At 39.3% G+C, this 27722-nt stretch overlaps 1 protein-coding gene across 1 annotated transcript in view; it reads left to right on the top strand.

Annotated features, from left to right (window-relative positions):
• The window catches only part of CSMD3 (CUB and Sushi multiple domains 3), a 787235-nt gene that overhangs the window by 355910 nt on the left and 403603 nt on the right, over positions 1–27722 (top strand). The window contains exons 7-8 of the mRNA XM_063131067.1: positions 11252–11329; positions 26539–26626. Of these exons, the coding sequence (XP_062987137.1) occupies positions 11252–11329; positions 26539–26626 (166 nt within the window). The remainder of the gene's footprint in view (positions 1–11251; positions 11330–26538; positions 26627–27722) is intronic.

The raw sequence follows: 27722 nt of genomic DNA, 5'->3' as shown, positions 1-27722 counted from the left end.
TTGTTTTATCTATAATTTTAAAATAAGGCATTGTTCTTAAAATTTATGTTCTGCCAACATTTGGTTCTCATTAAAATGAATAAAATATTATACATTTGAACATTATAATAAAAACATGGCTATGTACAAATGTATATTCTCTTATATAATTTAATCAGTTATACTAAACAACGTAAGATGTTTATATCAGTATTTTTTTTATGAATGAATGGGTTTTTATTAGTCCTTGATAAGGATTCAGTAAGATCTCCCATGGGCATTCACCTTATTGTTTCCTATTCAAGCCTTTCCCTTATTTCCATCTCGCCCTGATCTATGAATAAACCAGTATTAAGTATATTACTGTTACATAGTTTATGAAATTGTTTGAGTTCAATGGGATTTCCTTCCAGATGTATGGTTAAGATCACAGATAAGAAAGGACACACCTTTGTGATTCATATTGGCATATTCCAAACACACCAGTTCCTGATCTTTATATAATTTAATTTGTCTTGTGCTTACTTTGTCAACAGTGGAAGCAAAAAAAGCCAATCAGAAAATAGATTAAAATCACAAAAGATCAGATATTGGCAAATTCTAATAATAAGGGGGGAAAAGGATAGTGAGGTATCATTTAGGGTCTCAACCTACCCATTGAAAGGTGTCATTGGTATTCATCTACTCATAGAAAAACATTATTTCAATTTTTTGTTTGTTTATTAGTTGATCAGTTGATTCTTTCACTGTCAGATAATTATTTTTAAATCACTTTTCTTCTGCAAGTTTGGTTTAATTCTATATCCCATTTCTGTATTAAGCTGCAATTTATAAAATCCCGCACAAAAACATGCATCTAAATAAATATTTAAATGCATATTTTAAAACATATTTTCTCTGAAAGCACATATTTTTATTTTCTCTCAAATAAAATAAATGAATAAGCCGGTATTATTGTTACAGAGGTGGTCCTGGTAGTCGTATTTTAGTCAATAACAAAGGGGGCATTTAAATGTAAGAAGAATTACTTCAAGTCAGGGAACTGCCCAGAGAGCTTCGGCTATGGGACATCATACAAATGTAAATAATAATAATAATAATAATAATAATAATAATAATAATAATGTAATGCAAAAAAGGGAGCACCTGCTTGGAAATTGGCACACATTTATTTGATGCTCAACTTTACTTTGACTCACCACCTAAGCTTGTTCAGAAGAACACATCATGTATTTTATAAACATGTGATTGGAGCTGCACTGGCCTGTCCCTACTCTAGCATAGCACACTCCGACTAACGTCCCCCTGACATCTGTAGATACAATACAACTTCTCTTTTCATCCACATCTGCATATGGTACATATGGATACCTGAGGTGAGGCTAATCGGTGCACACTATATTAATGGTGGTAACTAGCATGGCCCCAGTTCCCAACACTGATTTCCCTCAGCTAACCAAACAACCATTGTAGATGAAAGATATTTCTGGCTGTTGCCATGACCTGTGCTTCCACAGACAGAGATGAGTCCTAAGCTACAAACATGGCTCCTTAAGAGGAATTGCAATCCTGTCCAGTACTAGTTTAATATCTCTATCCAGCTCAAGTGATTTTTCTACCCACGGTACGTCTGTTATGTCTGGATTAAGCTACAGTTTGTTTACTCTCATCCATCCCAAAAATCATTTCAGGAATTTCTGGGATTAGTAGGTGGGAAAAAGTTAGAGCTGTGTGCCATCTGGGTATTTGTGACACTGCAGCCAAACCTCTTGACATCTCCTAGTGGCTTCAAATAGATATTAAATAACATGAGATATAAGACGGTTCTACACAGGCTAAAGGTGATGGGGCAAAATAGAACTGCCTTAGATCTCCTTGAGAGATCAACAGGCCAGGAAGGATTGGGGCACTATAAGAATATAAGAAGTGCCATGCTGGATCAGACCAAGGACCCATCTAGTCCTGCACTCTGTTCACACAGTGGCCAACCAGCTGTCGACCAGGGATCAACATCCTCCCATCCATGTTCCCCTAGTGTATACAGGTGTACTGCTTCGGATACTGAAGGTAGCACATAATCATCAGGGTTATAATGTCATGCATCCCACAAAGCCAGCCACCCAGGCAATGCAGAAGAATACAATAATATCGAAAGCTCCTGATAGGTCCAGCAAACCAACTGGATTAAATTCCCCCTGCCCATACCCTGGCCTAAGTCAGCCACCAGGGTGAGTAAGGCTGTATCTGTTTCCAAACCAGTCTGAACCTTAAAAAAAAAGAAAAGAAAAAGTGAATGAAAAAACTGCAAGTTTTCAGCATCCTACAAGCATCATAGAGGGGAAAAAATATCAGTAATTTCAAACAGAGTGATGGCATTTCAGATCTTTCTATCATGTCATGAGAAATAACCCAATCTTCTAGAAATAAGATCGTAATTATAACAGCTTGCAACTTTTCATTTATCTTTCTTATGTATGATGCTAGGCTTTGGTGGTGTAGAAGGGAGTCACCATTACTTCTAAGTAATGGTGCTGAGCATTTCACAAGGCTTCGTAATGAAACTTTACTACAGAGTTGGGAAAGGCTACATTGATATATTGAAGGCCATTGCAGACATCAGGTTTTAACCCCACTTTTGGCTACAATAATAATAACTACATGAATATCGGTTGCTTTGTTATGCTAGGGGCATCTGAAAATATATTTTAGAAAATCTCATACCAAACATTTGGAATAATTGGAAAGGAGGGAAACATAGAAATATCTGTAAGATCTGACTTTGTACTGTACAACTAAAATACTTGTACAACTAAAAAGTCTCCTACTTTTTTTTGTCTTTTTTGGTATTTTCATTTGTTTTGGTTTTTTTGGAATGTTGTTCCAGTTTATGGATTGGCTTGTTACAGAAGTGGAAATGATAACTTGCCTTGCTACTGCTGAAGCACTGAGGTTAGACAGAGTTGGTCACAAAGGTCTCATGGGAATCTATGCAAGGAAATGGTGTGTGTCATTGATGCATTCTCCACAACCTCACCAGAACTGTTACAAGGGGGGATTCCATTTATAGTGCCCTTTTAATGAGCTCCTGCTTCTTGTATTTCCTACAATTCCGAAATGTTTTCAGTCAAGTTGCTGGATAATTAATTTTCATCTGATAGGACCCCCATCCACTGAGCTTTATGTAGCATAAAGTAATGTTCAGTAGTTGGGATTTTCTGCTGTGTACACAAGCTCTCAATTATGTTTCTTTCCTTTTCTTTTTTGAGTGTGTAATCAGCTGTTGAACTATTAATCTGCCTGTTTAAGCTGTCACTTTATTAAAAGTAGAATCTTACGACTTCCTTTCTGTTCTACTTTCTTATAATATGGTTCAAATATTGATAAAGAAGAGCAGGGCCAAGAAGAGCAAAACTTCTCCTTAAATTTGATCATTCTTATATTCAGACAGATCTTCAGTCCCAAACAAGTACATTTTTCATAGTTCATCACAGCAAGTTCAGGGGATAAATATGGGTATAGCCAGAGTTTATAGTTGTCATTTCCCCCTCTATAGCCATTGCATTACATTTTTGTTTTGTTTTTTGGAGTAGGTATAGGCATTCCTAATTGTATTATACAGGTTTTACTACAAGTCTACTGCAAGACACTCCATGGGCATGGCTAGACGAGGGCTTATCCCAGGGATCATAGAATCATAGAATAGCAGAGTTGGAAGGGGCCTACAAGGCCATCGAGTCCAACCCCCTGCTCAATGCAGGAATCCACCCTAAAGCATCCCTGACAGATGCTTGTCCAGCTGCTTCTTGAAGGCCTCTAGTGTGGGAGAGCCCACAACCTCCCTAGGTAACTGATTCCATTGTCGTACTGCTCTAACAGTCAGGAAGTTTTTCCTGATGTCCAGCTGGAGTCTGGCTTCCTTTAACTTGAGCCCGTTATTCTGTGTCCTGCCCTCTGGGAGGATCGAGAAGAGATCCTGGCCCTCCTCTGTGTGACAACCTTTTAAGTATTTGAAGAGTGCTATCATGTCTCCTCTGTCTTCTCTTTATTCTCTTCTCCAGGCTAAACATGCCCAGTTCTTTCAGTCTCTCTTCATAGGGCTTTGTTTCCAGACCCCTGATCATCCTGGTTGCCCTTCTCACCCTCCTCAGGATGATCACCCTGAGATCATCCCTGTGCATCCACATGACGCACATGGCATCCCAGGAGCAGGGAGGGACGATCCCTCCCTTGCCCTGGGATATTGCCCTACCTGTTTCCCTTGATTTATCTGTGGAACATGTGGCCTGCCGCCGCTGGTATGTTCCGGCTCCTCGCGAGGAGCCGGGACCCAGGCACAGAGCATGGAGCTCCTCAGGAGCTCTGTGCCTATCAGGGGTGGGGTGAAGGGAGTGGGAGGTTTTTTTCCTTCTTCTTAAACAACTCACATTTTGCACAGGCATGCTCCTGCGCTTCTCTCTGATTAAAAAAACAAAAACAAAATGGCGGGCGCTATGTCCTCTTCTTCCTGGGACATCGCATGCCACCTGTAGCCGAGGGCGATGATCTCGCAATCATAAAATCGCGAGATCGTTGCCGTCCACCCCCCTGTCTAGCCATGCCCTATGTTGGGCTACCTTTAAATAGTGACTGGAAGCTTTAGTCAGTGGGAAATGCTGTAGCTAGGCTGCTAACTTGTGCAAGGTACTGAAATTTTAATACAAACATCTTGCAAACCCAGCCCTGGTTGCCAATTGATTTCTGGGCTCAGTTCAAAGCACTGGCTTTAACTTTTCAAGCCCTAAAAGTCTTAGGCCCTAGCTTCCTAAGAGACCACCTATGGACCTGTCCAGTTATTAAGATCTGCAGGAGAGGCTTTTTTGAGGACACCATTACCCACAGAGGCCTGTTTGTTGAGCACACAGGAAAGGGTTTCTCCTGTGTTGCTCCCAAACTGTGTAATGCACTCACTGCAGAACTACAAATATACAACACACACTCTGCTTTCAGAAACAGAGTTAAGATACATCTGTTCAATATAACCTTTTAAGCTATTTGTAGTATGTTATTGTTTTAATGATTTTATTGGGTTTTTAAAATCCTTTTGTTGTTTAAAACATTGGTGGTCTTTGGCAAAGAAATACTACTAAAAGTTAAATAATAAATAAACTGAAGAACTTTCAATCCCATTACTTTTAGTGGGAGAGATAAGAACCAGTTTAAATCTTTTTTGCTGAAGTCAGTGGGACCTGAAAGTGCTAATTTTGGATAGATCATACCCTGTACACCTTGTAAGCCAGTTTCTATAAATAAAGCCAAGTGTTATTTTTAAAATATTGGCTTTCGTTTTAGAAATCTTAGCAGTAAAAGCAGCACAATACATATGCCATGCAATAGATCATATCCGTTCTTATAGAACATGGACACACGCCTAATCTGCAGAATACTGTTCTTTGGAAAGAGACCTAGCTCAGTAGTAGTTTAGACTATCTGCTTTGCAACCAGTCATATATGTTCATTCCCTGATATCTCCATGCCATGCTCTGAAATCCTGGAGAGCTGCAGCTAGTCATTAAAGACAATATTAAGCTAGATGCACCAATGGTATGACTGTATATATCTTCATTTTTTGTTTAGGATGTGGAAATTTAATGCCCTGTTCTTTAAAACAAGCAAACAGCCCTGTGTCTGAGTGTGATTTAAAATTAAGGAGTCAATTTCTAGAGATCGTTAACCTTGCAGCTTCTTGTTTGAGGAGAACGATTCCTTAAAACCATTCTCCTGAAATGGCTTGATGGGACTCAGCTCTTAACTATAGCCGGAAATTTGTATGAACAGTTCTGCAAAGTTTTGCTTAGCATTGCTCTTTTATTTATGATGTTATGGCGTTTTATATGCAGACTCCCAGGCCTTTAAACGTCATTAAACAGATCCAACGTTTGTTGGATCCAGACTTAGACATCTCACATTAGACTCATTAAGAGTACAATCCTATTACTTCCACACCTGATGCTCATAAGCGTTTGAACTCGGAGGTTTACAAAGATCCAGGCCTGTACAGAAGGGGTGGGGTGGGGATGCAATCATCACCTCTGCCACTCCTCCTGCCCTGCATTTTAGCAATATGGGTTTTTTGCCCATCTATTATTTATTTATTTATTTATTTATTTATTTATTTATTTATTTATATAGCACCATCAATGTACATGGTGCTGTACAGATTACACAGTAAATAGCAAGACTCTGCCGCATAGGCTTACAATCTAGCTGGGGTGCATCAGAGGGGGAGGTAAAGAGGTCGGAGAGGCCTCTGGAGAGCTCATATCCCAGCCCTTCCAGTCCCACTCCCCTACCAGGTGACCAGAACGCTCCCTCTAACCCTTCTCCAAGGTTGCTGGTACAATTTTTTCCATGCCGGATGTGACTGGGAGGGAAGCACTGATTCCCAGCTCTTAGGTTTGAGAACTTTCTCCGACTTCGAACCTGGCAATCCAAAGTATCCTATCCTGCCCCTTCCAAGACGTTGTTTAGGGGCCATAGGATTGCTGTCTAAATCCATAGGACTTACATCGGTCATGACCAAATTTGTCCTATTGATTTTAGTGGTTCTACTCTAAGCAAGACTAAGTTTGGTCCAGCTTGACATTTGGGAAGGACTGCTGCAGGAAACTATTGATGTCATCAAACATTTTTACTCAACCCTTCCTTCAAATCCAGATTTCAGTATTCACTCCATCCCTAAGTGAAGTTCCACTCAGGGTGTTCTGTCTGGTGTAAAGGTCTAGGGAAGGAGGCAATTTTCACCAAATCCTCCCTTTGTGCTCCCCAGCACCACCTACTACAATCTACCAAAGAGTTCTCCAATCCTCCTGAGCATATTTGGGAGAAACATAATGGGGAGGCCATCTTCCCTATTTCATCAGAGGAAATATTTAACTGGATCAAAAGCCTTCCATGGAAGGAAGGAGCCCTTCCATCTGTGAGAAGCAGTCTCTGAATCCAGGCCATTATGCTTTGGAATTAGAGTGTGAAATATTATTCTTTGTATTTCTTTTACAATTGTTTGTAACTGCCCATCTCCACAATACAATGAGTCTTGCTGTGCTTTTCTTTTCTCTTGAAACATTATTACTGTGATCACTCTGAGCTGTAGAATTCATCAAATGATTCCATTTGTTGAAGTATGAGGTGTTCGTTGTATTTGATATTAGTATCTATTAAACACAGCTGAAGCAGAGTAAAGGGATTCTTCTATATATCAAAGAGCTAGAAAAATAATTGAACTGTGCTTACTACTTATGAGTTTATGGATGCTTTGGTCCTCATATCTGTCTGCTTCATATCAAGGGCTATTCTACAACTTCTTCCGCTGATTAGTCACAAAATGAATGATGGGTGAAATACAATTTATTTTAAAATACGATTTATTTTAGTTTTGCATTATCTGATTGCAGATGCACCATTTACGTATTATAGAAAGCACGTATGGGTAATTGGGCATGATCCAACCAATATCAAGCATTATTAAAGGCTAAACTACACCTGCAGCCCTTCCACAATGGAAGAGGCATGCTCCCGAAGGTTCCCCGCTTCTACGATCTCCCCTCACGGGGCACATGTGATTTATCTGTACTGCAATTAGAGAAGTGCCTTTGTGGGAGCATGTGTGCCCCGTTACGGCGATTCCACATGTGTATTGGTAGAAGTAGGCAGAGCTAGGCAGATGGGTATGGGGCATAGGATTTTTTTTAATGACTTCTGAGGGATACGCACCAGCGCAGGTACACAGCAACACATGGGTGGTATGAACTGTGTCAAATATGCGCTCCTGCGCAGAGATATGTTTGCATTAAAAAAAACTTGGTGGTAAAAAAACTTGCCAATACCCATGCACACAACCCTCGCAGCTGATTGGTTGTTTGCTGAGCCTGGAACTCGTGGCAAACATCAATGACCTCGCAAAGGGGGGGGCACACCACACACGTTCTTTGGAATGGAAGTGAGAGAGACAGAAAAACTGTGACAAAAGCAGTCAGGGATATTCTGGGAAAACTGAGAGGTTGAACCGAGATCACTGTGGGAGCAGGTGAATGTCATGTGGACCGTTAGTGACTATTATGATACAATCCTGCAATAAACGGCTGGTGTAGATTCCCCCCAAGTCACAGTGAGCAGTATCCAGTGGGGTACTATTAATGTAAATTGGCACACCAGCTAAGTGCTGAACTAGAATAGTGTAATTTATGGATGCTGCCCATGGCTTTCAGTTTGAGAGATGTATAGTCAAATCCTACATATTAACTGGGTTGGAAGTTAGTCCCACTATACTGAATAAGGCTTACTTTCAAGTAGGTGTGCATAGGATTGCAGATTTAAGCACATTGTTCACCCTCCAACTGAAATTGGGATTTAGATGAAATCAACTCTGGCTAGATCATGTGCATGGTTTGTTTTTAGCAAACAGTCACCATTCCCTCTATTTGTGATTCAAATCTGCTCATGCTTGTGCAAATGTAGCCCAAACTGCACCACTCATGCATATGTCAGAAGATATGGAGTAACCCCAAGTTTTGCAGAGATACAGAAAAAAATTGGGGGGAGGGAGTGGGGACCCAGAAGAGCCAATGAAAATTAAATGGCTTGCAGAATGTTGACTAAGAGGAGAAAGATGTTGACTAAGAGGGGGGAGGGAATGGAGTGCCTGGAAAAGGAAGACCCAGGGTGGGGTGGGGAGGAAGAGAGAGAGAGAGAGAGAGGAGAGAGACAAAAAGTGTAGAGTGAACCACGCTATTATCTGGTTAGGCAATTTCCTACTTTAAACTGAGAAGCTATTTTTAAAATTTTCCAGGACTGGAAATGAGAGCTGTCCATAGGAATCATTCGGAATATCCAAGATTGTAATGTAGCTGGACTTAGGGACTAGTTTGTCCAATCGACCCCCTGAATCAAAAATGGAGGGGGGAACCAAAACGGACTCTGCCACAAGTTCAATGAAAATTGAACATTCTTAGTCAGAATGTTGTCTGACTGTTGGAGCGGGAGTAAATATGGAGAAAACCAAGAAGTGGAGAATGGAATGGAATGGCTTAACAGAAGCACTCTGTACTGCATTTTGTTGCAGGGTTCCACTCCCAGTAGCTTTGCTTCTGTCATGTTTCTCTTTCCTTTCTTGTCAATCTTGTCTCCCCATTATTCTATAGCCTTCGCTTCACTGCTGTTTCAAGGCAGCTGAATAATAATAATAATCTAAGAAAATTAAATGTCTTCCTTTTGCCAAGATACAGCATAAACACAGATGCTTCAAGGAGAGGAACTGTCTAAAATAGAGTAGCTGAATTTATGTTTTTAAACAGGTAAATAAAAATTACCCATTTAAAAACAATATTTCTAATGTTATTAAATATAGTTCCCATCACATAACACATAGCAAATATGAGATATGAAGTTTGTTCTGATGAATGATATAAATGTCTATGAATTATCATTAAACATGAGCCTCTATCACAGTGACAATAGTATTTGTGCTGTAGCTTTAGGAATCCTATGTATGGTTATTTGCTACTATGTCTCCTTGAACTTAGTGGGGCTTACCTTACAGATAGGACTGGTCTGTTGAAAAATAATTGGAATCACGTTGCAGCTTCTCTCTCTCTTCTAACTCAGTGGTTTTCTGAGAGCATTTACGAAATGTTTATCTAAAATAGTCACAAATGCTAAAGAAAACCTTGCTGGAAAGATGATCCTATTAAAAGGTAGATTCACATTGACAAGACAGTGTCTTCTATCTCAGGATCCTTGTGTGTATGCAAGTACATGGTGCTATGCTATGTTATCACATTACCTGTGGCTGTTAGAAGCTTTTATCACGATCTAGCAATTAGACAATGCTTTCTCAAGAAAAGCAGATGCAGAATAGGAGACCAGTTTTGCAGCATTCACAGGGTGGGCAGATACAAAAGAGTAGAAGGCTTTCAGCGAGTGTAAATGCCATGCAAGTCATACTTGCTGAAATGTCCTCTTCTATACAACTACTAAAGCTGCTGGAGCCCTGTCCACTTTTGCATATGGCCACACTAAGCATTGATAACAGTTTAGAAAAGAGTATTGCAGCTGGCTGATATTCAGCACAAACATGTTTACCTGAGTTCAGTAGTAGGAAGTGTGGGTTGGATTGCAGGAGATACATGAACAACTCATCTGAACTGATATAAATTTCAGTTGACTTCCCAACCCATTGTTCCAACATGTCCTCAGAATGCATCTTACCATATCCTCCTCATTCATTTCACCTTAGGCAAATTTGCAAGGGTGAAGTAAGTTGCAATCAGGTGATACATTGGAACAATATGCCCATTTCACTATGTTGTAAGTCTATTTCACTAGGACAGATATCAGCTACTACTGCCCATACAATTGAATCTGTTGTAATAGCCTTTTCAGAGTTATATATACTAAGCTAATTGCCATACAGATAGGTTGTCAATGGGTTATCTACCCACCTTTATATGAACTAATGGTTAATGCTGTGATTTTTTTGACTGGCCATACCAAAGTTCCAAGTTAGTTTAAATGATATTGATCTTACAGTGAAATGGGAGAGAGAGAGAAAGGAAACCAACATGTTGATTCTTCATTTGATATTGCCACTGCTTACTTGAACTATTGTTGGAAAATACTATGCAGAACGTTCAAGACATCTTTGTGAATGCTCTCATGGGTAAAATTGTGAGCCAATATGTGGTACAGGGTGGGAGGGGTTCTAACTTTGCCTTTTAAAATGGCATAACCTACATAAAATGTCACCACAGAGTTTTTGGGGAAAATGAGATTAAAAAAATTGCCCCCATTAATAAGGGAAATAAATACTTCTTAAATGAGAGATTTTGAAACATTATTGTGTCCCTCTATTAAATCCTCGTTTTCCAGGTTCCATAATTGTATAATGAAGTTAAACAAAACCAGTTGTGGCACATGGAAACTGGAATATTTAAGTTTGTATTTAATTTTTGCATAAGAGGCAGCACATACAAATTAGAGGAAAAATGAATCGCATATGTATTATTTCCTGTATGTCTTTATATAATTCAATTTTGATACTTGCCTTTTCTGTAAAAAAAAAATACACTCTTTTGAAGTCTTTTCTTTTCCTGACTCTGTGGGTACACAATACTGTTGGAAACCAATTACTCTTAATTTGCACCTTCATGTTGAAAAAAAAAACAAAAAATGTCAATTGAAATTAACTCTTGTTAGACTGTATTATCTGATATGTGTTTTTGTTTGTTTTCTTAACTAGTGAAAAAGGCCATAGATTTTAAATCTAGAGGATTTAAATTGTTTCCAGGCAAAGACAACAGCAACAAGTTTTCTATCTGTGAGTGTACTCCTTTTTGTTACTTTTTTCTAGTGCAAGAGTGAAGTTTGTGCTGTCTGTGTTTGTGTGTGTTTTTGATATTGTTCACGTATATCTAAGCATTTAACTGTATTAAATATTTCTTCAACAGTCTGCATGGTGAATGTAAAAGTGTAGTTGTACTCTGAGAGTGACTCTGTATAAAACTGGCATTACTGGAATGTATTTTCTTTGGTTGTTAATAGTTCAAATTTAAATTAAATGGTTCTACAAATGAATATTTTACTCTTCTAAAGGTAGGCTTTTACTTGAAGTTATATTAAATTGAGCACTCATGCAGTGCAATCCCTAAACATGACTACTCAGCAGTATTAAATATATAGCACCAACTGACATGTCAATAGATATTTTATATATACATCTATTTTATGGAGGGTGTTAAGTGTTTTTTCACTAGAGAAGGGATTGGGCATGTAGAAGGCATTCAGTTTGATGGCAGCTAGATTTCCTTGCTTAACCGCTAGTTAAGAAAACTACCTTAAACCAGATAACACATTTTATTGGAGAAATTATATAAAGTAAGGAAGAGGGGTTCTTGTCTGATCTGAAGATGAATAAAGCGATCAAAGATAAGAATGAAGAAATTTGCCCATCTTGTGGCCTATGCTGTTTAGTTTAACCTTTTTTCCAAGAAGAAGAGGGATTTCCCAATTTATCTCAGTCTTCAGTTTAAGCCTGCCTTTTAAGATTGTTTTTAAATTGAAGTTCCAATTAAATCTTTGTACAAAGTATTCAGAAATATATTTATTGATTTAATTACTTTCAGATTTCTTAAGTGTCCTTTTACTCATTATGCCAAAGAGAACTTTAAAAACTCTGCAGAACAACCATACCGAAAATGATGAAACACATTAATATGAGGCTTGAGGCAAAAATGTGCACCACCCAATTTCATCCCCCTACTTGTAGGCTGAGAAAAGAAAGTCTGCAATCGAGCTGTGCTACAAACAGGTGCAAAGCCCTTCTTCCTACTCCTCACTTTGATTTGGCTTCATTATAATGACATGTAGCAATGTGATTTAGTTAAGTAAAATAGGGTGACCAACTGTCAGGATTTCCCCGGATTTTTTTTTTCTATCCTGGGTGTCAGGGAATGTTCTGTAATTTTCTAAGATGATGTGCTTTCCAGAGGTGCATCATTCCCCTCATTGCTCCAATTGGGGCCTTAAAAGGGGAAAGTGTGTCATTCCTGGACATTACAGAAAAGGCCCTGATTGGAGCAGTGGAGGGCAGGGGTAGGAATGACTTGCTTTCCAGAGGCCCCAGAAATAATATTTTCCCACTCCCCAGGGGGCAAGAATGGCAGGCTTTCCCCTCCTCTGCTCCAGTCGGGGCATTTAAGGCCCCAATTGGAGCGGAGGAGGAGAAAGCACACTTTCTGGGGCCTCTGGAAAGTACATCAAAATCCTGCCATGCTAATGGTGGCCGCTTCCCCTTCTCCACTGGGTGTCCTCTTTTTTGTTTTTCTAGATATGGTCACGGGCTCCCAGTCTGGGAGTCTGAAGTGAAAAAAAAGCTCTCTTACAGCAATGAGGAGTATGATCACTGCCCCCACCCCCCAGATCATGAAGAGGTAGCAGCAGTTGAGGAGAAGGAACAGGTGTATTGAGCCTCTCATTCAAGCCCAAAGTGTTTTCCTATGAACTCTTGGCTGAGTCTTAATTACAACTATAATTAATCACTACTGATACCAGAAGAATAAAAATATAAGTTATGTAACACACTAAACAATACATATAGACAAAAGTAATTAACTACAAAAATGGAGCATGGCGGTGAGGTTGTGGTAATCCACACAAAGTTGGCATCCTCCAACTGTATCCTGTCTTTACATCTTTTGTGAAGTGCATATGTACACAGTGCTAAATCAAATATACCTGAAGCACCTAATCTGCATGGGCATCAATGGCTCTATAAGAATACAATAATAAATAAATAAATAAATAAATAAATAATAGTGCAGCCTACTTTCAATCTCTGGACATAGTGAGATGAAACTAGCACCCTAGACAAGGGTTTTTCATTGCTGTTGGCAAATGAGCAGTGTGAGAATCAGAACATGGTAGTTACATATTTATATATCTTGAACCACTTACATAAGGACAATAGGAAAAAATAGGAAAAATAATAGGTAATTGCCAATTGTTAAAGAAGTGGTGATGATGATAATTCACTTCTCCTTGCTCTCCTTGCTCACAAGGCAGTTGGTTGTAAAGGCCTTTGTGAGGGGAAGAGTGTGGCCCAAGACCAGCGTGGTGAAGCAGCAGCAACTGGGAAAGGCAATTATGGCAATCTAATGAAGGCATTTTTAGTCATGTTTATAATAACCCTTCCTCCAAGAGAATTGCCTACCTATGGTTCCCAGACAGTCTATCATCCAGGCAGTTTACAGGGTCAGACAGACCTGCTTATCTTCAATGGCATCCTGTGCTTTCGAGATTTTCCCTGTGCCGCATGACTTATCAGTCCGTACTGAAGCGGCATGTAAAACCTCAAATTCTGACTGTGATGAAATGATTGAGCCAACCTATTTGTCATTTTGGTAAGCAGAGAGAAAAAGTGGTTGGTGATAAACCATGGCTGTTTCCACCCACGCGAATGATCAAGCAATTTGGCTAAGAGGCAGCTGGACAAGCATCTGTCGGGGATGCTTTAAGGTGGATTCCTGCATTGAGCAGGGGGTTGGACTTGATGGCCTTGTAGGCCCCTTCCAACTCTGCTGTTCTATGATTATATGATTCTATGATTATCCACACCAGATGTTGGGTGGAGAGGATCTGTATCAGAAGAGAGGTTTTTTTAACCCTTTCCCCTGTTTTCTTGTTGCAAATTCCTCACCTACAATGGTATTTGCAGGAAATAGCAGCATCAGGGGTGGGAATAGGTGTGTGTGTGTGTGTGTGTTGGGTGATACTTAGTTGGAAAACAGCATGGGAAGAAATGAGAAGCTTTAAAAAACCATCTCCTCCTGTGCTGTGAGTCCAATCCATATCAGGGCCTTCTGTAATTACTGGAAGCTTATAAACATTATTTATTTATTTATTACATTTCTATACCGCCCAATAGCCGGAGCTCTCTGGGCGGTTCAAAAAGAAGAGGAGGGGAGAATCCCAATCACAGGCTTCAAAGACCTAACTAACACCTCATTTTGGGAGATCCTCAGTGTGAGTTGGGAAGTGTTTCTCTGAATGCTCTACCATATGCTCAGATCCCACTTTATTGAACTGCAAATGTATCTATCAGATCTTATTCTAACAGTGGCCGTTTCTACATCTGCCTTTTCCCCCGGGATTGTCCTGGGATCATCCCTATGCATCCAAATGACAGGGCATGTCTAGACCAAGCAATATTCCGGGGATCACCCTGGGATCATCCCTGTGCGTCCACATGATGCACAGGGGATCCCAGGGGCAGGGAGGGATGATCCCTCCCTTTCCCCAGGATAGCTGGGGGGGGGGGCTTTAATCCCAACTTTTCCCACGGTCTCAGGATCATCCCGGTTTCTTCCCAGCTTCTCACGATTAAATGTAAGGGGCAGGGGACCGGGCATACGGCACGGAGCTCTTCAGGAGCTCTGTGCCCATCGGGGGTGGGGGGGAAGGGGATTTTTTAAAAAACAACAACAACAACAACAACTTATGGTAATGATGGAGTGCTTGTCTGCTCATTTTCAATTAAAAAAACCTAAAATTGCGGACGCAATGTCCTCTTCCTCCCAGGATGTCACACACCGCTTGTAGACTGAGGGGGAGGATCTCACGATCACCTTATCACAGGATCCTCCCCCTCCAATCCCTAGGTCTAGACATGCCCACACACAGGGGATCCCAGGAGCAGGCAGGGACGATCCCTCCATTTTCCTGGGATAATCCTTAGGTGTAGAAAGGGCCAGTATCACATATATTAACATCTATGGCTAAAGTCCCTCAAGTTGAACCCATCTTGATGCATAATTATATCTTTTTAAATAAACCATCAAAAGTGTAAATAGGATACCATCTCTTTGGACTAATTCCTCAATGTATTACTATTATTAGCTTTACTTGGGGCTGAAAACAGGTAGAAGCTTTGTGTGTCGTTTTAGATATGAACATCTGAAAACAGAGAAGAAACAAACTTTATGTTACATAAGTTCTGTTGAGTATGCAAAACTAAGAAGGGGAGGGGGGATAGAAAGGCCTTATTCAAGTACCTGAAGTCAGCAGAAATTATTTTGAAAGAGCAGATCTGTTAGTAAATGTTTGCCATTTTTATAGTCACTTTTCAGAGTGGAACCACTTTTGAAACATTTAAATATTATCTATATGCCTAAAATGTGCGCACTGGGTTCCTTGTTCAAAAAGAAAATGAAGTTTGTTGAGTCTGTGTGCACCTTAGGCAGATTTTGTTCGTGTTGATTATCTCCATCTGCAATAACTGTTTTGGAAGCAATTTCCCATATTTAGCATGGCAAGAAACATCCTTAAGAAGCTGCACTTCAGTGGGATTTCTGCATCAGGTGTCCTACATGGGCAAGTGTGTTGAACTTTTATAAAGAAGGATAAACGACTGTTTGTACTATGAACATATGAAACTGAATCTGATCACTGTCCATGTGTTCCATATATTCTGCCCCCCTGACAGTGTCAGGCAGAAGTCATTCCCAATTCTACTAGTTAAGGTGCAACCAGAGGTGCTAAATAACCATCTCCAACCTAGTGCCCTCTAGATGTGTTGGACTACAACTCCTATCATCCTCAGCCACCATGGTAATGTATGTTGCCTGAGGTGATAGAAGGGCACCACAATGGGGAACGGTGTGATAGGGATTGAATTTGAACCTGATATTTGAAAGAAACACTCATTAACCTTCAGAGATGTGGCTGCTTTCCTGTTTCATAGCAGTTTATAGTATTCTTACTTTGGCTAAATGACCCTGGGACAGACTAGGGTTTTTTATTTGGAAAACGTGTTGAATTCGAGACAGAAACTTGCAAGGAATTGCAGAGGGGAGGCTAAGGAAAGGGGGGAAATCATTTCTCCAGGTCCCATGCCCACTATCTCCCTCCACTGTAACACATGAATATGAGAGGTAACACACACACACACACACCTATATCTATATGTGTGTGTGTGTGTGTGTGTGTCAGCATTCTGCATAACCAAAAAAATGTTCAAACATCTTCAGACATAAAATCAGAGAAAATATTTAGCTCGTTCTTTTTCATTGGAAAAAAAAAAGAATAGAGAAAACAAGCTTGAACAACTTACAATACATTTATTGCAATGCTATCACTAGGGTCATTTCAATGTGGCTAACGTTGCTACTAACATCCATCCTTGATGCTACTGGAACTACAACTATTCCTACTGCTGTCTTAATACTAGACACTGCCAAAATGCCAAAAGACTACTGGGTACTGTTCAGATTGTATTAGTGATATGGCCCAGACAAGTTGCATTTTAAGTAAGCTTTAATGTAGACAGGTCACTCTAATTTTACTAGCAAATTTATAACTGTAAAATGCTACATTTTGACATGGTATCTATTCTATTACATTTAATACTCTGAAAACAGTAATTTGATATGTATTTTTAAAAGTATGGACATTTTTACGCTTCCATGTATTTAAAGAGCAAAAGCCATATCCACAATCCAATTAAATCATAATACTTGGATTTCAACTGATGTAATTCCTGTTGTCTACAAACTGGGCAGTCCATTGCTTAAAATGTAGACTATACCGATTGTAAATTAACATCAGTGAGATATATTATTTTTATATTATTTTTATTTATAACATGCCATCACTCCAAAAAGGTCCTTTACAGAATAATATTAGCAAACAAGATGAATTGGAGAGATGTGGAGCTATGCAGAAGGGGAGAATTCTGTAATAGAGATGTACAGCACAACAACACCAACCTATAGAGTACAAATTGAAAGGTTTCGAATTTTGTAAAATCATCCAGGACCATATAGCAGAAGATTGAAGATCTCTGTACATATTGCAGCATAAAAGTCGCTACACAGAATAGTCAGTGAACTAAGAGGGGAGAAAAATAAATCAAGGCTAGCCAAAGAGCAGATGTTTTCACTGCTATATCTTCATGTTGTTTTATTGTCTTTGACCATACTTGCTGACCCTTGCACTCACGTAAAGTCCTGAAATATGTGGGAATCCTTCCCCAGCTTTCCATGCTGTACTAGCATAGACTTAGGCCTTAGCTAGACCTAAGGTTTATCCCTGGATTGTCCCGGGGTCATCCCTGCCTGCTCCCGGGATATCTTGTGTGTCATTTACATGAACAGGGATGACCCCAGGACAATCCAGGGATAAACCTTAGGTCTAGCTAAGGCCTTATTCCTTAATATCCATTTTGTCAAGTATACATGAGGCAGTTTTGTCCAGTCAAAGTAAATGGCATGTATGAATAAAGTATCTATGCTACTATTTTAAAGACCTCATATTTTTGAAGAATGCATTAAAACGCTCAAGAGAACATGCTGGGAACAGAGAAAATAAATGTTTGAGTAATGAAGAACAAGTTAGCAGATAAATACAGATAAACGTTTGAGTGAATATCTTAGAATTACCTTATTATCTAGACATTAGTAAATCACTACCACATGCTAAATCTCCTTATTTCATGGATGTTCTCTGTTATGTATTTTATTTGTACTGAATAGGTTAAGAGAAGACTTAATCGTTACATAATTATTTGCTCTCAAATTATCTGTTAATCTGTCAAGTGTTACATTATCTCAGAATACAACTTTACAGCCGTGGGAGTCATGGGGCCTCATTATATGCATGTGCAAAAATCCTTAGAGGAACAATGAGTTTGGGAGATGTTTATTACAGACAGAGACATCAAGACTTAAGGCCCAAAAGGCCAAAAAACAAAGCCAGCCCAATATTGTTAGTAGAGCACTAGAACTGCAGGATTTTTTGCTACTTGTTTCCATGGGGGAATGCCTCAGGAATAATATGTTATTGTTAATGGCTACTTGTTTGGTACTGAGTGTCATGGAAGGCTTAGGGGACAAATTAGTCAGAAAGCTAGACAAGAATATCTATTGTCTTGTCTTAAATAAGAACCGCAGAAAACTTCTGACTTCATCCAAATACAAGTCCATCCAGTGCCACCTAGTATCTAAAATATTATATAAACAGTATCCACACACTGCGGAATCACTAGAACTCATGGTATTATTCCAATACAACAGACAGTTAATATGAGGCAAGACCTAAAGAACCATGCCACTAACTCCATATGTCCAAAGAAGATTAGGACTTTCTTGAACAACACCTCACTAAACTTTATGGAAATGAAAAGTATCAAAAGCAATTTGTGATGACTCAGCAGATTTTTACTCAACGAAAACAAAAAATCACACTGGGTGTTCTTCAGTCTTTCATTGTGCCTAAAGAAAAAAAATCCTTATGACTGTCTGCTGTCATAGAAAGTTGCACAGTTTCAAATATAAAATGGAGTGTGTGGTGACTTGTGCAGGGCCTTTTCAGTTGTGGCAACCCAATTCTGGAACGATTTGCCTGGGGCTGAATTTTGTTGCCTTTTTGGAGCCAGGAAATCTTTTTATTTGCCCAGTCCAGTTTGATCTAGTTTTTGGATATTATTTTTCTTTAGCTATGGCCAGATCTACACCAAGCAGGATACAGCACTATGAAAGCAGTATGAAAGTAGTATATAAGAGGCAGGAGCCACACTACTGCTTTATAGCGGTACCGAAGTGCACTGACAACTGTTGGGGCCCATTGACACAAACCATATACAGCTTTCATACCGCTATATCCTGCCTGGTGTAGATCTGGCCTATGTTGTCTTTCTTCCTCTTCCTCTTCCTCCTGCTCCTCCGCCTCCTCCGCCGCTTCTTCTTCTTCTTCTTCTTCTTCTTCTTCTTCTTCTTCTTCTTCTTCTTCTTCTCTCCTGTGTTGTGCTGATTTACATGTTTCATTATTGCAATTTTATTGTGTACATAATTTATTTTAGTTGTTTTGAAAGGCTGTTGTCTGAAGAACAGTGTACAACATTTCCTAAATTAGTTACTAAGCTGATACATAAAATAGTCCTTTTTATGCAGTACACAGTATTCATATAGATTAATGCAGATAGGAAAGTAGCTAGGGTTGTTGATATACAGTACGAATTACTAAGGACCATCCTTACGTTTTCCTAACACAGATTTCTGAGTGCTATGTTTTTTGTAATTCATGTAAGGCAGGTACAAGTATGTTTTTTGTCACATTGTTTCATGGATGTAGAAGCTGATATATGTTTCAACATCCCCATGTCTATATCTGAAATGAAAAATATTTTTATGATGTATACATTGCAAAATACTGGAACTGAAATAAGATTGTGGGATGTTCTGAAGTAAATTTGCCTAACTTGAAAAATTGCTTGCAAAATTTTTTTAAAAAATATTTCTAATTTAAATATTTTGTTCAATATTTTCAATTATGAATATGTTGGATTGAGGGGATTAAGGAAAAAACAAACAAATAACACTATATAAACATTCAATTGGCATGACAATATGACATTTTTACCTTAACATCACTGACAATACTTAAGACTTGGTTACAGTATTGGGCTAGGACAGGGGGAACCAGGGTTCAAATCCCCACTCAGTCCAGATCTACACCAAGAATGATATGACACTTTGAAAACGGTTTGAAAATTGTATATAGAGTGTGTCCTGGGTCCCAGCAGTTGTCAGTACTGTTATAACCCGTTTTAAAGCAGTAGTGTAGATCCTGCTTCAGCCAACTTTGGGCCAATCACAAGCTCTCGGCCTGACCTACCTCAAGGGTTGTTTTGAAGACAAAGTGTGTGCGTGAGGGAGAAAACCATATGCTGCCCTGAGCTCTTTGGAGGAAAGACAGGATATACATGTAAAAGATTAAAATTCAGCATTTCATCCCTGAAAGTCACATTTTAAAATAGAAGTATATTCAGACCATAGTGATCTTAGTTCTCTTGAGTGCCAGTCATTATGCAGCCACTAGCCACCCATCACCACCATATCCCCACACAACACGGTGGTATCAACAGGCTCAGACAGTGAAGGCTGATGGCTCTTGTTTCAGAAGGGCTTTGAATCTAGTCTTGGTTTCAGCCAGAACCAGCCAGTACTCTAAAGGAGCTATCCATGGTGCTGAACCTATGTTGGGGATTGGGTTCAGCACCTTGGATAACTCCTTGTTGTTTCTGACTGAAACCCAAAATGGATTCACATACCTGCTGTAATTGGAGCCACTGCATTCAGGGGAACCCCAATGTTTGAAGAAGTACAAAAATATTTAGGAAGCAAAATACTGAGATGGAGGGAGAACCCAAAAAAAGCACAATGAGGATTGAGTGTGCTAAGTGGCCATGGTACTATGAGTAACGGTTGCAGGGCAGTGGAAACTAAAAACTAGGAGGGAAGAGGAACAGCTCATGGGATGAAGTGTCCTTAACAGGAACACTCTACAGTGCAACAATTTGTTGCAGCTCCCACTTATTCGATTCAAAATTATTATTTTTAATTCAGTCTTATGAAATACAAATTTTCTTTTAGATATATGCACCCCAATCCGACTGTAAGCATGTGACTATCTGCACACTCCAAAGCAATTCAGGGTGGATATTTATTTACAATATTTCTATTCTGGTTTTCTATAAAAAATGTTTTTCAAAGGGAGCATCCAAACTCCCCAACAATAATTTATAAGTGAATCAACTTTATGGCCTTTGCTAGACCAGCTGATCTAGCAAAGATCACCACCGGTACGTCCAGATGACCAACAGGGGATCCCGAGCTCAGACAGGGATCAACCCAGCCTGGCCCTGGGATATAGCCTACCCCTTTGGGCCCACTTTTTCCCCACAGTCTGAGCCCGAGACTGTGAGCTTGTGGCCCGTTTTCATGGCTTTTCCCGGCACAAGAAAAGCCGCAGAGCCGGGAGCAGCGCACAAGGCACAGTGCTCCCCAGGAGCGCCGCACCCATTGGGGGCAGGGTGAGGAGACTGGGGAAACCCATTTTTTTAAAAAAAACAAAACAAAAACTCCTTACATTGGCGCACAAGTATTCGTGTGCTTCGCTCCTTTAAAAAATAAAATAAAATGGCGGATGCAACAGGTCTCTCCTTGAGCTCGTCGCGTGTGACGTGTAGACTAGGGTGACATCCCACAATACTTGCATTGCAGGCCCTCCTCTCCTCCGTCACAGACTTTCCGGTAGGTCTAGCAAAGGTCTATGTCTCTAGTTCCTGATACAAAAAGTGAAACCAATATGAAAATGTATTTTCACATGGGGAGTTTCTTACTTGGATTGGCGGAAGAAATTAATATTTTTTTCATTTCATAAAAATCAATTAGAGAAACAGTCCCTAATATTTAAGGGAGTGGAATTCTATCTTTGTCATTCATTTATTTTAAAGATTTTTAACCCACCTTTCAATATACACTGCCCTCGTGAGGCAGTTCACAATATTATGAAAATACAAATTACAATTAAAGTTGCATATCAGTAGCAGCAGCAGCTAATGAATTTTTAAGCACCAAATCCAAGCTGGAATAAATATGTCTTCAGGATTTGTTTTTGTTTTTAAAATTCTGCAATGATGAGGCCATACACACCTCCCTGGAAAGGAAATTCTAAAGGTGTGGGGCTGCCATTGAAGAAGCTCCATCCCTAGTACCAGCCTAGTGGCTATTGCTGGTGGACTAGAGAGTAGGGTCTCTGATGCTGATCTTAATGCTTGTGCAGGTTTATACAGGTGTAGACCATCCATGAATAACATGGTCCCAAGCTAGGGCTTTAAGAGCCAAAACCAGCATATTGAATTGACTCTGGAAACTAACAGGCAGTCAGTGTAAATGATACAGAATAGGAGTAATATGATTCAAATGCCTAAATCCCACACATATTCTAGCACCGCATTCTGCAGCTAACCCACCTTCTTCCATGGAGCTCATGGTGGCACAGAATCCTGAAATAGCCCTGTAAGGCAAGTTAGGTTGAAATATATTGATTTACCCACAACACCACACAAAGTCCTGGAATAGATGGACCCTTGGTCTGATCCAGCATGGCTCTTCTTATTTTCTTATGTTGAATGGGAATGAGTTTCCCTATTCAACTGCATATATTCATCATTTAAAATTAGTTTGAGTGTCTTGGAAATAAAGTATTATTGTGAAACTTAGTTTAAGTTTTAAGCAAACACACATATAACTATACTGTATATTTAGGCAGTATTGCCACAGTCCAACAAGCACATTTAAGTGCAATGGATTTAAGTGGGAAATTAAGCATGTGTTTAAACCACTCCCATTGAAATAATGGGACTTAAAAAGTGCTGGATCTTATTCTAGTTATATAATAAACATTCATTTGTTATGGTAGTCTAAAAGCAAAATCATTTTACTTATTACTGTGTTCTATCCTTGTAACTGATTTCACTCTATTTTTGATCTGGATATATCCACAAATACACCGATGATCACGTTCAGAATGCATCACACATTCTCTTCATCTCAGGAAACAGAGAAGTATTGAATATTTATCAACTACATTTGGTCTGATAATTTTTTTAAAAGAAATTTTATGTTGAAATACAGTAATTCAGATTTTGTGGCAGGAAAATAACCTCTATTACTCATGTATTCTGAAGGAATCTAATTTTAATTTCACCTTCACTTCAACTACAGATAGGTGTCAAACATGAAGACATAAGAACTTAATGGGAGACGTGTCCAGCAAGATTAGGAGATGGAGGCATCCTTGGTCAAAGTTAAAATGAGTTAGTGAGAAAGCTTATGTCCAAAATGGCCACATTTTTGTGAAGGACTGGGTATTGGCCAGAAATATGCTTATGAAATTAATGTCTAAAGCTGTAATCCTAAGAATATGTCCCTGAGAGGAGGGCCTTAGCTAGACCTAAGGTTTATCCTGGGGTCATCCCTGTTCATGTAAATGACACACAGGGGATCCCGAGAGCAGGCAGGGACGACCCCGGGATAAACCTTAAGTCTAGCTAAGGCCTAAGTGTTGTGGAGCATCTACATCTGAGCAAACATGTTCAGGGGTGTACTGTAAACAATAGGTTTATTTTCCTCAGGCCATGTAACCTAGCTATGGATAATAGGAAGGTTATCCATTAAGGAGCCAGACCATAGGGTAGGGTTAGGGTTAGGGTCAATACTTTTGAATACTGCACCCAGTTAATGTACACAGGGCTTCTGTAATATATCTGTTGCTGGACTGTACCTCTTCAAATGGTAGGTGAGAGATCAAATGTTTGGATGATTAATTAATTAATTAATAATAATAATTTTATTTCTTACCCGCCTCTCCATTTGGATCTAGGCGGAGAACAACAATAAGTATAAAGTGCATAAAACTGAATTAAAAACATAGTATACATTATTAAAACATCCGAAAAACATCCTAAAATCCCACTAGATAGGCCTGCTGGAATAGATTAGTCTTTATAGCTTTCTTAAATGATAAAAAAAACTGTTAAGTTGACGAGTCTCCTCCGACAGGCCATTCCACAGTCTGGGAGCAGCAGAAGAGAAGGTCCTCTGGGTAATACTTGTCAGCCTAATTTTGGCAGACTGAAGTAGATTCTTCCCAGAGGACTTGTGTGTGCGGGGCGGATTGTATGAGAGAAGGTGATCCCGCAGATAGCCTGAACCCAAACCATGTATGGCTTTAAAGGTAATAACCAACACTTTATATTTCACCTGGAAACTAATTAGCAGCTAGTGAAGAGATTTTAAAACTGGTGTAATGTGGTCCCCCCTAGTTGTACTGGTGACCAACCTGGCTGCCATATGCTCCCTCCAACATTCTCCATGCACATCAAGAAACTAAGCCATCTATCTGGATAATTAATTTATAGACCTAACATTGTTAAGGTCTTAAAGTTTAGGATTAAAAATGAGGAGGCCATGAAAACTAAGAGACATTTGACAGGACCAGTGTCAAGGTTAGGCACGGTTGGGCCCCTGCTGAAGGCCACACCTGAGCAGGGGTCCTTCAATTCACCGTTGAAATGTGCCTGTTCACCTGCCTCTCACTCTAACTTAGATAACAGTGATGATGAAAAAAAGACGTAGTAGATGCCACTCCATACTTGCCCACTAAGGGCTCATCTGCACCAAGCAAGATATTCCACTGTGAAAGCGGTATAAAAAAGGCAGGAGCTACACTACTGCTTTATAGTGGTAATGAAGTGCACTGACAACTGTTGGGGCCCATGCCACATCTTCCCTAAGCACGATATATTACTATGAAAGTGGTATGAAAGCAGTATATGGTATGTGTCAATGGGCTCCAACAGTTGTCAGTGTACTTCAATACCACTATAAAGCAGTAGTGTAGATCCTGCAGTGCACTTCAATACCACTACAAAGCAGTAGTGTGGCTCCTGCCTTTTATATATCACTTTCATACCACTTTCATAGTGGAATATCTGCTTAGTGTAGATGAGCCCAAAGTCTCAATGTATTGGGCAAGCAAGTGGTAGCAATGGTAAAAGAGAGAACAACAAACAGTAGCACCTGGTGTCAATGGTGGTGAGAAGGCAGACCCACTGAGACACGGACATTGAGGGTGAGGTGTCTGGCCCAAATGCCCTCCAAAACCTGGAGCCAGCATTGGTTTGAACAGTTGTTTCCTCTGATAGACCAATACCCTGAATTTTCCCACCTCTACCTTAAGTTACAACAAAGTCTCGTGATTATTGCAACAAGGAATGCTAGAGTTCTTCAAATGGGAAAAGTGGTTAGATAAATTTAAAATGATGGGTTTCAGACTATGTCCAAGTGAACAGGTATGGAAACCTCAGAATATGCATTTATCCTGTTCAATGGAAAATCTATCAGTAATTTTTTTGTATTCCAGAATAATAGCTTTGTAATACAAACCAACTTCCATATAGTATTTCTTCTAGAAAATGTGTAATGGTCCTATTGAGTATTTCATTTGCAGTTATTAAATAAACAAGTTGTACATTATCACAGTTTGCTAAGCCTGCATTCCCTGAAGGCTTCTACCTGCAGCATGGCATTGGCATTGGTAAACTGTATCCGTGGAGCTGAACAGATGGGGGAGGTTACAGGGTTGTATTGCTACTCCCTTCCTCTGAAACACTTTGCGAAGCATCTCTGCATAAATGAAGGCTTTGTAGGTTGCCCCTGGTGGACATAAAGCAAAATGCATTTATTTCTAATCTGTTTAAATAGAGTTGGTGGATCTAAGATTTTAAATTTGTATCTTAAATTTGTATTTCTGCACTGCTGCTTATTTTATCCTGGTTGTGTTTTTATATTGTATTTTATATCATGCTTTTATACTGTTTGTTATATACTTTGAATGGTTTTAATTTTTGTGAACTGTTCAGAGAGCTTCAGCTATTGGGTGGTATAAAAATGCAATCAATCAATCAATCAATCAATCATTAAGAGTATGAAGGTAATTCTTGGGATTTTTGCTTTTTTACATATCTTGGCTCTCCTTGTAATCCTTAAACATCATAATCTATGATAGTTTGATGCCCTTCTAGAGGTGTTGGACCACAGCTCCCGTCACCCTGACCATTGGTTGTGCTGGCTGGTATGGGAATTGTGGTGGAAACCATCTGGAGCACAACAGGTTGGGGAAATTATTCCAGGATATTTGGGGTACATTACAATGGTTCAGGAATACTTAATGTTTAATTATCTCTTTCTATTATTTAGGTTCTGGCAATACTTATATTCCAGATATAGATGGAAACTGTGTTTGTGAAAAAAATCCTTTTTCAGGATTTCCAAAGAACTGTTATAAATATTAAAGTAATTGATGGCATGTGCCTTTAGACTTTCAATGGGGGGAAATGCATTCGGGCTCCGTTTCACAGCAAACTTTCTTTTTCAAAAATCTGACTACCAAAAGGAATCCAGGATTTGCTTACAACAGGATTGTATTTATATTGGTGGCTCACAAGTTGTTTGGTCTAACTTCATAATAATAGGGCATAAATGGGGAGGGGAGAAAGGGTCCCTAAAACCTTTATTCATCTTCGTCTGCACAGTTTGACTGTTTGATATTTTCAGGGAAATTCTAGATATGGAGGAAAAAACCCTGTAAATCTTTAAAAACTTACATTGTTCTGTTTTTCTTTTGCAGTAAATGAAGGAGGTATTAAACAAGCATCCAATTTGTGTCCAGATCCTGGAGAACCTGAGAATGGAAAACGGATAGGCTCAGACTTTAGGTAACATTTGTAGTTGTGGAGGGGAAATAACATATCCTTGGAGTGACACTTTTGAAATGCATCTATGTTTATACTAATACCCAGCATTCACTACATTTGCCAGTGACACACTGCCAGAATTAATAATAAAAAAATCTAATTTACGTAGCTTTTAGGTGAAGTATTGATTTGCATTGAAATGCCTAATTAGCTGGGAATCCATTTCAATACATATATTATTTTACATGTCACCCCAGTACTAAGAAACAGACAACTTAAATCCGCCATGGGGACACAATTATCAGCTTGCTAATAATGTAGCCTGTGGCTAGGATGTACTCATTTGTTTATATAACATTTGTATGCCACACAATAACATAACATTCTGTGGGTATTTAAAGCCTCTAAGATGCAAGACTAACCTTCCCCAGTCCCAGGATAAATAGAGCAGTGGAAATCAATATTCACAGTAACCCCAGAGTTAAAATACTGAGTTTATCAAAACTGAGGGCCAAACTAGACATACTCCTAGTCAATTGAACCAATGGAAGGTGTTTTTTAAAAACTCTCCCCAACATGGTCCCAATCTGAATCTGGGTCACATGCACTTGCAGGAGAGTAAGGAAAACAATCATGCATAGTTCCAATATGAATATTAGAGGAATGTTTATTTTGGCCCCTACATTTTTTAAAAATCTTTTTATTTGCAACATGATGATAATAACAGCAAATAACCCATCACCACCCCCCAAAAAGCCCCCCCCCCAAAGAAAGGGCTGAAGGGGAGAACATTCATATCATGAAACATATCAATATACAGTAATCATTATCTATAGGGAAAATAAAGGGGGGGAATAAAATAAAGTAAATGCAAGGAGGGAGAGAAAAAGGATTAATATTTACAATTCAAATATATACATTAATATACACAGTCAATATATCTAAATAACCATCCATACAACAGTTGTAGGAGATACGTTCAACTGTAGCAAGAGCAGTAAGATCTTCAGTCCATTGTGTGATAAGTGGTGGGTGTTTTTCCTTCCTAACTTGAAGCGCAAGTCTCTTTGCAACTGAAAAGGCACTCAGTATCCAGTTTTGCTATCCATCTGTTACT

The sequence above is a fragment of the Elgaria multicarinata genome, chromosome 7, assembly GCF_023053635.1.
Source record: "Elgaria multicarinata webbii isolate HBS135686 ecotype San Diego chromosome 7, rElgMul1.1.pri, whole genome shotgun sequence".
NCBI lineage: Eukaryota > Metazoa > Chordata > Lepidosauria > Squamata > Anguidae > Elgaria > Elgaria multicarinata.
This window is presented reverse-complemented; position numbering and strand designations above follow the sequence as displayed.